Below are 10532 nucleotides of genomic sequence, written 5' to 3'. Positions count from 1 at the left end.
TGTGTTTCAGTATTCCATAAATTAACTGGTGACAACAGTTACTGGTTTTGAATGCAGTGTAAGATCAAAAAAACACTTAATATACACATTCCACGCAGTTATCGTAACTTCACTGTCAAATAATTGAGATGTTTATTTATGCAGATCCACTATTGCTGGTTTGTGCTATTGAAGTGTTAAGTGCAATAGTTTGAGGGTTATTCAATGGTTATTCTCGCTTAGATGAGAATCCACAATAAAGCGAATTGAAAAAGGGTTTTGATAGACTGTCAGGGTACTCAAGTATTGTACTTGGAAGCATCAATAGTTTCATTAAAAAAGAGATACCCACAGTTTTGTTATTTGTATGAGGGGAAAAAAAACATTCAAGGTTGACAATCAAAGCTTATTATCAAACATGATTCATATCAGCAATTGATAACTATATGATATGACTCCTATGAGCCATTGAAAATGACTAAACAGATAAAAAGAAAAAGATATTGTATAATTTACCAAAAATCTGTAAATAACCTTTTAACACCTCTTTATAAAATGACTGACATACAAAGGAAACTGAAGTGACTGCTTGTGATATATTCAATGCCTCAGATATCAAAATTGCAATTGGGGGACTGCAATAATTTAGTGCATATATTTACTACTGTAATACCTTGCTGAAGTTCTCTACCTTGAGCTCTTTGCTCCTGCATGAATAAGGATATTTGACCCTCTTCCAAGCTTGCAAATAACGTGCCCATCCATTATAATCAGAATGGTCAGAACTGGGATTTGGTGGTTCTGTGTGGCTGTGCAGTAGCTGCGACCTCTCATGCCACCTCAGTGGTAAAATAAAGTGTACAGACTGCTTGCAGGCAATCAATGCATCAACATGGCCTATAATACAGAATAAGTGTGCCAAAGCATATGAGGAGGCTAGATACAGTGACATTGCATCCAGTTAAGTAATCCTGTGTTTGATTTTTTCAATATTTATTATGAATGATATATTGAAATGTGTATTTATTGTGGTTTACTAAAACAGTCTGTATTGAGTAAATTGCTTCTCTGTCTTAAAATTGTCCTATGTTTCATGCTGGTTGTGAGTTGTAAAGCTTCATGTGCCTGATTTCTTTATTTTGTTTCTATTTCATATTCTGTGAAACGGCATAAGTTTTGCACAAAATGGTATAAATGTTTCAATGTGTTTGGTTTCTAACTGTAGATAAAGCCAACTTCACTTTATGTTGAGTTGTTTCATTTTTAACATGATTTTGAAATAAATTGAAATTGTCATTTTGATCTTTATCACTTGTGCTGTAAGCTTCCTATATTTATGCAAAATTAATTTCACACCATTGAGGCAGTCCCTAATACATCACCTTGTCTGGGTTATTCAACAGCATATTTAGTGGATTTCTTAGTACAAAGCGCCCTCTGCAGAACACAGTTGGAAATGAGACAAAGTGGCTCAGTACTACCAAATAGAATTTAATCACCTTAAAGATAATACATCTTAATATCAAGGCACTCTCATTGGGTGAAAGCACTACACAATTATTCATTTTTAGGCAAACACACACAGTAGATCTGTTTCTCACCCAGCCACAGACATAAAGCGATTTACAATATTCCATAGCCATTTAAACACTAGTGCCTGCACCAGAAATTCATCAATGGACTCCTATTTAGATGTACAGAGGGAGCTTTTTAGGCACTTCACCAACAATGTTCACATTATGTATTTTACACTAAAAAATTTCCCTTTTGATAACCACCAAACCATATAATTTGAAATTATATAGGCAAAAGTAATTACATTTTACAGATTAGAAGACCGAGTCACCTTACAAGTCACTTGTGACTTGCCATTTAATGCCCATTTTTATTCAAGCATTATGTAGGTCAATTAAAAACATTTTAGCTTTCAACAATGACTTTGCACTATGGTTTTGCACTAATTCCACTCTATTGTCATGAACACTTGCAATGAACACCTTCAGTCTGGAGTTCTGATTCATTGCACATAATTTCTTGTCTGAAGCAGCGTTAAGGCCAACTCACTTTCAGTTCACTCAATTTAACATGCAAGTCTAAAGTGGTATTCACATGATAATAGAGCATTCGTTCTTAATTTCTTTATAGATGGTTTCTAAAAGCCTTTGTATGGCAAAAGGTTTTCAGGTTTTGAATTTTGAAGGAAAAAAAAACCTCCTGAAATGAAATAGGGTTAGGGTTAGGGTTTAGGGTTAGGGTTAGGGTTAGGGTTATGAAATGAAAGTGCATTGACCAACCCTGATCTGAGGCCGCCCTGTTGTTGTGAGCACACTGTAGAAGTCATTATTCTGCAGCAACAGAGAACTGCAATACAGAGGAACGCTCCCCCCCTAGTGGTAATTATGATTATATCCAAGGCACTGGACGGTAAGCAATAAAGAGGCCCATCACAAATAAGAAACCAGTTATGCATTATATAAAAAGATAGTTCTGTACAAGGAAAAATGTACATTACACTCATTTGTTTCAAGTTTTCTTTTTCAGTGTCTTTGGTGCACAATATTTGGGATTTTGGTGTGTCCAACTTGCACCTCTGGTGTCTGTGATTTTTATGTTTTGCGTGATTTTACATGGTATGTTTTGTTTTGGATTTCTATATTTCTTTTCACAAATTATTCAATGTTGGCATTAAAGAGAAATACATCATGTATATTGAATACTGCATCTGTTGGCTGTATAGACTAGGAGTAGTGAAAACATCTTAAAACACAAAAGAGGCACTTGTCAAAAGAGCGCATCTTCATTGTTCGGTGAATCTCAATTCACAGTCTCGCTGCCTTGACTTATACTTTACCAAAAATAAAAATAAAAACTGAGAAGGGTAATGTAAAAAGTCTTAAGAATTAGTGTGAATGCTTCCTTCCGGCAGTGGCACAAAGTATTTTCTCCAAAAATCCAAACTTTCCAGCAGCAGTTCAGTTCTTCTATGTATAAAAATAAATTAAAACTCATTGTGGTAAGAAATCTAAAAAAAAAAGTATGTTAATTCCTTTATACTCGTAGTCCTAGTATGCCGGTGCATACAGAGTGGCCATTGGTAAAGTGGTCTTTGTATGCATGCTCAGGTGAAGAACCAGAGCTGGTATCTGTCTGATGGGTTGCACGGGGCCAGAGAGGGATGCTCATGACGGGCGCTCAGACACATGTTCCATCCTGGGATGTAGAACAACTGGTTCTGTATGGAGAGAACATAAAGGTATTACTTTCCTAAAAAGATACCAAAGTATATGAAACTCAAAATCAAAGGGTACATGTAAGGAAATGCTGAAGACCATACTCACATCCTTTAACTCCCATTTTTGCTCTGCTCCTACAAACGTGTTCTTGCCTTTATACTGGCAGTCCTCCAGCTTCACGGCCCCCTCTGCCCCATGCAAACATAGCTCCTTCTGAATGTTGTGTCTAATCTCATGATGTGTGGAGTACTCAAAATACTGTGGCACAAGAAACAGAAAAAATACAAATGTCATCATCCATTCTGATAAAACAGATTCATATTTTTGTCAGTCAGAAAAGAAGTACATTCTCTAGCTGACCTGGTTTCCTCCTAGGCCATGGCATGGGTACATGATCAGTTGTTTCCCACCCTCGTTGTTCTCTCCAGCATCCAGACATGAGTCTTTACCAACATTTTTCACCTGCAGGGGGGTGAGAGAGGGTGGGGGTGGGGAGCAGTGAGAGAGGGAGCAGTAAAAAAAAAAAAACCCTAACATACAGTGCAAGCTGTTCAAACAACTTGAGTCTCTTGAGTTCTTTCAGTGGTGTCAAACTGGAACTGCTCAGTCTGAAGCCCTCATAACCCTCTGGAGATCCTAAGTGGAAACCCACAGTGGCTAGACAGCGCTCTGAGGTTTTGAAAGAGGAGGGGCGGTGGTGGTGGGGTATGCGGTCTTACCGAGCCAAAGTGGAGCGGGTTGAGATCAGGCATGAAGACCTCTGGATAGACGTTCTTCAAATACCAGGAGAAGCTCTTACACTGCAGCCGCTCCCGGAGGTCCACGCGTCTGGAGACATCTCCAAAGGTCCTCTGTGGAAACAATTCCAGGCAGCCATTAAAGCCGGGGAACTTCCCACCATGAGGAGAGCAAAGCACGGACTCCTTTACCACATCTTGCTGGTCATCTCACACTGCAGCATGGTGGTTGATGACAATGAGAACAGTACAGTTTAAATGCCACATTTCCATTAAACCCTGATCTGATTTTCGACCAACTGCACACATTTGAAAAAAATCTCTTTAACTCCTTCAACATAAACCTGCAGGGGAAAAAACAGAATATTCCACTTTCTTACTTTTCTCATTCAACTTTTAGTCATTCATGATTACTGCAGTATTCTAACTGCAATGACAGTTCCAGTGCTCTAATGACCACTTTTTTTTAAACAAATGAAATAAATGAAACGATGAAACAGACAAGTGTTCAATCACTGTTCTTCCTTTTAAAGTGCGAGGTGTAGCACATTTAAAGGGATTTGGGGCACTTCCAGCTCCTGAATAATGAGAGCACTTACTATAATGACGAGGATGCTGTTAACACTAGTGCACGCTGATAGCTACTGCAGTGAATGCCTTGAAGCTGTTGAAGACAGCGTGTCTGTTTGAAGCCAGCAGGAGAGGGCTGGCCCGGCTCTCTGAGGTATTGCCCCAGGGGAACTGTTTATGGCACCTATGAGACCCTGTGTTGGGAAACGCTGACAGCCTGTGTCATTTACCAGACCAGACTTCCTTTGGGCCTCTTTTTCTGACAGTTAACAGCTTTCAGCCTCTAATAGCCTCTAGCTGAGGGTTTTCAAGTCAATAATCTATTTCTCTCCATTTCAAAGAATGCGTTTCATTTCCACAGATTTCATGCATCAAGAATCACAATAGTAAAATGCTACAGTTCTCCACATGTGTGCTCTCCCCTACAGAATGTGTTTCTGCATGCAACTCATGTTCAGACATATTGCTGACTATATATAATTCACAGACATGACTTAGAGTTGCCCAAACTTGCCTTATGAGGGGATAATGAGTGGTCTTAAGTCTTAAAAAAAAAGCATCACGAGTGATAGAACTGGGGGGAAAAAACATTCCAGAGCAAATTGCTACTGCTTGAAATTAATGAATTCAACTTTTTTTTTTAATGTATCACAGCAGATAGCAACACAGTGGATTTCTGAGGCACATTAGATTCAGAGGCAGTACGTACATCTTTGGCCATCTGCGCGGCTTGTTGGTTACGACGGTAGAAGATCTCCTTGTAGTCATCCATCCAGACCTCGGCCAGTCGAACTTGGTTGCGGGCGATCACCTGTGTGCCCTTGGGGAAGGTGTGGGGGCTCTTGGTCCGGAAAACGTGGCCAACAATGGAGCAGGGGATGATCTCCAGCTGTCCCCCACACTGCCACACCTGCAGAAATTGGCAAACAACATAAGAAGCTTTGTAAAGACATACAGTTAGACACACCTATGGAGACATTTTGACACTAGAAAGACTCAGCAGGCAACAAAGGTGCAACAACAACAAAAAACAGGATTGCTGCACATCCAGAATGACAGCTATTTCTTACCCTGAAAGACATTTCAATGTTCTCTCCACCCCAGATTTCCATTTCTTCATCATAGCTTCCTATATGATAGAAATATTCTTTTGAGATTGAGAAGAGCCCACCGGCAAATGTCGGCGTCCTGTGGAGGAAGAAGATCTATTAGTTTGGTGAAAGGTTTTTGATGGTTTGCAATCTGAGTAATAAAAAATATGAGTTCATATAAAGTTCACATGCTACATTCATGCAGACTACTTGCTTACTTGATAGGGTACGTTTCATCCTTCCTCCTTTGTTTCTCATGATCTGGCAGACTCTCCCAGCCAAAGGACAGGCCCCAGTCAAAGTTGCCCCGGTTGTGGTTCTGGCCATATGGGGACGGTTTCATGAACTCAAAGGTATTGAGATCAATGGTGGTGATGTCAGGACTGACTACTGCGGTGTAGTTCTCTGCTATCCTGGCCAGGAGAGGCTCCAGCCACCCATTAAAGCATTCACCTGTTAAGACACACAGTACAGTCACCATACCATCAGCCTTAGCAATAACCACTATATAGCTAATTTTAGAATGTAGGATACTATAACAACCAATAGCAACCAATTGTGGTAATTCCTAAACTAAACATATTGGAATCTATTTTAGTGATTATTCAATTTTAAACCAAGGGCTGCCATGCCTAGGCCTTAAACAAAAGCATGTTTTGTTGAGGTGTGGCTGTGTATGAATGGGTGTGTCTAACATTGGACTATTTAGCATGTGTGGTTTGGCGTCAGTGGTGTTGACTAACAGTGGGCATCCAGAAAGGTGAGCGTATCGCCGGTGGCCACAGAGGCACCCAGCAGCCGAGCCGTGATCAGTCCTTTCCTTTCTTGCTGGCGGACGACTCGCACAATGTGCAGACGCTTCAGATACTCATCCAGCTCATCCTTTAGCGCATCTGGAAGCACAGGATATCCAGCAGCATCAGTTACAGACGCATTATCAGTAATAACCAATTCATATTCATACTAAGACACAAATTAATGCATTACTTTGCCAAGTTGGAGCTCCAGAGGCTGAAGTTTGATGTAAAAAAAAAATCTTCTGATCAAATAATATATGAGTGAACACTGAATATAGTATACAGTGCATAAAGATTCCCGATTATTATAGTGATAAATATGCTTGATTTCTCCACAGCCCTCAGCATGAAAGGTAACACTGAAATAGAGCAAGAAGAGAGAAAGCTGTCTGCCTTCCATCCTCAACATGGCTGGCTGTCAAGTCTGTCTGACCAGTTCCTGGACTACAGAGCTAGAGAGTCGTTGTACTGCAGGGTTTTCACAGTGGCCTGCTCCCAACAAATAACAGCAGAGTTTAGAGTGTCAGATGGACTGCATTCCCTGAAACCCCTCTCTTCTCCAGTATTTGTTTCCCCCTGCCTGGGACCTGTTTACAAGAGCTAACTCTGACTCATTTCTAAGCACAACCACTGCTAACTCCTCTTAGGAAAGTATTCACTAGCAGCCCCTTGCTTCCTGTTGTAACCCTCTTCATGAGCCACAGAGCTGGAGCTCCACTCTGCAAATTTCATGGCACACCAAAGGGCTGCCCACTCAACAGGCTGTCTGAAATCAAATCCAAAAGAGAGCAGGGTGGTCCTGGTGGGCCCTGCCGAGCTTTACCGTCCACGCTGGCGTCGTCCACTAGGATGATCTCCTTGAGGAGAATGGCAGGGGAAGTGTGGAGGACGCTGTATACTGTCCTTAGCAGAGTGCTCCACGCTTCATTGTGAAACACAATGATCACACTGGTGGTCGGCAAGGGGGGGCATCGTTTGAAGGTTTGCTCAATACATCTGCAGAAAGAAAGAAACAGAGCACAAAGATCTAGTGTCCTGTTTAGTTCCTGAGTGACACAATAGTCTAGTTATTACATTTGCACGCTCTCCCATGTGGGGTGTCCATTTCAGCTGTGACACTGCATGTGTAGCAGCCTTTGAAATACCAGCCATATCAGACTGGGAGAGACTTTGTAAATTACCCCAGTAAAAAAGTCAGGACATGGATAGACCTGTGTAATTAGCCAAACATAACCCAGCTTCTTCCTGAACTGGCCACATTAACTGGGCAGCCATGCTGAAACAATGTTTCAGTCAGAAAAATCATCCCTGTGGTTTTGTGTGAATTTTTCTCCAATTGCTAAAAGCAAATATTAAGGATTTGTTTGGGTTAGACAGCCATGTTTGCATTAAACAATCTATATCATACCACCCTCTGTGGTTTTTCAATATGTGACTCTGGTTATATTTTGGGCCAAAAAGACAATTCATGGAGAACATAGGAAAACTAAATCCTCTACATCCCCAAAGAAACTACATTTACCACCACTAGGTGGTGCAATTCTATTAATCAAGTGATGTTTCTAAAGCTAGATCTTTTTGATAAGGTATTCAACATTATTTGCCCCACTATGTTCACAAACACGATGATCCACTTGTTCCAACATGTTCACTTTGATGGAATAATGCAATAAACACAAGGCATTTCTTAGAATGTGAGGCAAACTGTGTGGCTTTCACAAAGGCACAAAGACTTGACAAAATGACATACTCTGGTGGTCTAGTATCCGGGCCCAGGTCTCTGCTTAGGGAGATGCGGTCACTGGCATACAGATTAAAGCAGTGTTTCTCTTCGCCCCTCTCCTTCTCCTTCTGCTCAGCAGGGCTCAGGGAGTCTGTGTGGAAAGGCTTCCCAGAAGCCCCGGGAGCGACAGGGTTCTGAGGCGGGCGCTCCAGAGCCGGCCTGAGCTCAGCAGCAGTGTAGTGGCCCGGCAGACAGGACAAGCTCTCTGCATTATCCTGCTGACGCACAGGGGCTCTGATCTGCATCTTTGGCATCGCATCCCTGAAGTTATTGACCGCTCCCATCACCATGCCCAGCACCGCATCCCGCTTGACTGCCATCTCCTTCAACCATGGCTCCTCCTGTGGGCCTTGGCTTCCCACCTCTCGTTGTATGAAGAACACAAATGTGACAAACACAAGGGCCACAATCACCAGCTTAAGTGGGTGCAATCGCCTTCGGAGGACTCTGCGAAAAGTTGTCATTCTTCTTCAATGGAGTGAAGGCTGCTTCAAGACTGAATTTCACCTGCAATAAATAAATACACTCTAGTCAAATCTGTTAAAGTAACCAATGAAATTTAGACATTAGGAGTAAAGTAATGGCTTACTGTCAAAGTTTGACAGTGCCATGTCACCACACTAACATCTTGCTACTGAACCCACTTGAAGCAACCTTTGTACTCTATATCTTTGAACATCATCTTGATGAGTACATTTATGACACCTCATATTAAACTCCTTATACATATTACATATTTGAGATCGGCTCATAAATTCAAACAAGCACTGGATTCCTTTAGAGAAAATGATCACGTACCATGAGTCATTATAGATTAAGGTTGGAAAAGCAAAAAATTAAAATCGTAAATTGTTTCTGTAAAGTCCAGCGAACGACATCCTGATTTGACTGGAGACGCGTTCTTATTGTTTCGTGAATTCCAGAGCAACTGTTCCTCGGGGAGAAAAAGATTTCCAGTCAGCACTGTCAGTCCGTGTTGCTGTACTGTCTTCGCAAAACTTCCGTGTCGTTGGATCCAGGTGCGCTCTCTCAGGTAGAGGGAGGAGACCTGCTGGTGCGCTTGCGCAGAAAGGACCTCTGCGTGTCAAAATCCATATCTGGAATTTAAATGAGTAAGCATTAACAGGACAATCGACATTCCCCACTTGTATATGATGCCCCTATTTGCCTTATAGCTTGACCTACTGCCTGTTTGACTCATGAGTTTGCATCTTTGCATTTGCCAAAATCACTAGTGATCCAAACATTTTGCCTATAAAAACAGCTCCTGGTAAGTCCAATTTGCAGTTTGGTAACTAAAGTGGTCTGGAGTCACTTTGTCTAGAGTAGTATTGGAAATGGTGTTCTCCGCGTAGTTCGTCTGATTCAATAATGGTGTCATTTCTTTAAATAATAGGATTTGTTCAGCCAGCCATTCACTGGGACAGTTGCTGGGTTACAAATAGCAGAGGAACGCACTCTATACCCCTCACATAGGCTACCGCATCCAATCAGGCTCCCTAGGAGAAAATGCCACATCTCCCACCTAGAGAGAAACTGAATTTGATGTATTGTATTTGTCGGCCAGTAATATATAGTCGTGAACGTGCACACTTTAACAAAAATTGAAAATAACTAGCAAAACTGTCAGCTGGATCAATCAGGTCGAGCGTCTTTTCGGATGATTATTGTCAGGAAAGAAATGCCCCCAAAAAGCCAAAGCGCTTAAACTATTTAACACATCTGTGCTTGAGTTATTATTGAAGAGTTTGAAAAGCTGACTCACCTATTGGACCTGGTGAAGTTTATCCCATCCTCAGGTTTTCCAAGTTACGCACAGCAGATGGTCTTGATAAAGAGTTAGGTGCTTGTGGGGGTAAAGACGTGGACTCTGAATCCATCCGGAGGCGCCTGCTCTGGTGCCCAGTTTGAGCTCTTTCTTGTTAAGTATTGCAGCGAAGATCAGACTTGCACAATGACTCCATGTGTCGCGACTGTGCTCCCCACAACCTCCTGTCCATGTCAGGCAAACCAGCTTATTTCGTCCATTGTGCGTAAAAGAGTTCAGTGTGTATGCCACATTTTTTCCAATCATGCCTGTAAATGGCTGGCTATGTGGCAAATCTGTTTGTACGACTGATAGTAAATTGTCAATTCAGATCGTGTATCCGCTCCAACACTAGTGTGTTCACATGCTTGGCAGCATGACTGTGTGAAACGTGATGTGTTTCATTAAATCTACAGACAATAATGGGCTGTGGCACAAAACTAAGAGTCACCAACATGTCTTTATGATTTTATTTTCAAATTAATAAAATAAATGAAATAAAACTGTTCAAATAAGTACCATTAACTCTAGAACC

At 41.4% G+C, this 10532-nt stretch overlaps 1 protein-coding gene across 1 annotated transcript; it reads right to left on the bottom strand.

Moving 5' to 3' along the window:
- Nucleotides 1–1455: 1455 nt before the first annotated feature.
- Nucleotides 1456–9170, bottom strand: galnt3 (UDP-N-acetyl-alpha-D-galactosamine:polypeptide N-acetylgalactosaminyltransferase 3 (GalNAc-T3)). The gene is made up of 11 exons (XM_071925292.2): nt 8989–9170; nt 8158–8697; nt 7231–7403; nt 6354–6503; nt 5829–6063; nt 5590–5707; nt 5229–5429; nt 3932–4063; nt 3573–3674; nt 3318–3470; nt 1456–3211 (listed from the first exon to the last, which is right to left on the bottom strand). The coding sequence occupies exons 2-11, from the start codon at nt 8652–8654 to the stop codon at nt 3098–3100; spliced, it is 1875 nt and encodes a 624-aa protein (XP_071781393.1). The 5' UTR covers nt 8655–8697; nt 8989–9170; the 3' UTR covers nt 1456–3097.
- Between the last annotated feature and the right edge of the window lie 1362 nt (nt 9171–10532).

Source organism: Centroberyx gerrardi, chromosome 10, assembly GCF_048128805.1.
Source record: "Centroberyx gerrardi isolate f3 chromosome 10, fCenGer3.hap1.cur.20231027, whole genome shotgun sequence".
Classification (NCBI taxonomy): Eukaryota; Metazoa; Chordata; class Actinopteri; order Beryciformes; family Berycidae; genus Centroberyx; species Centroberyx gerrardi.
This window is presented reverse-complemented; position numbering and strand designations above follow the sequence as displayed.

What these genes read in the sequence shown, in the direction of transcription:
- galnt3 (XM_071925292.2), bottom strand. Translation starts at nt 8,654, where the DNA reads ATGACAACTTTTCGCAGAGTCCTCCGAAGGCGATTGCACCCACTTAAG. An exon ending in CCGCGCAGATGGCCAAAGAT is followed by an intron (nt 4,064 to 5,228) that starts GTACGTACTGCC and finishes TTGTTTCCACAG; the next exon opens with AGGACCTTTGGAGATGTCTC. An exon ending in AAAAATGGGAGTTAAAGGAT is followed by an intron (nt 3,212 to 3,317) that starts GTGAGTATGGTC and finishes CTCTCCATACAG; the next exon opens with AACCAGTTGTTCTACATCCC.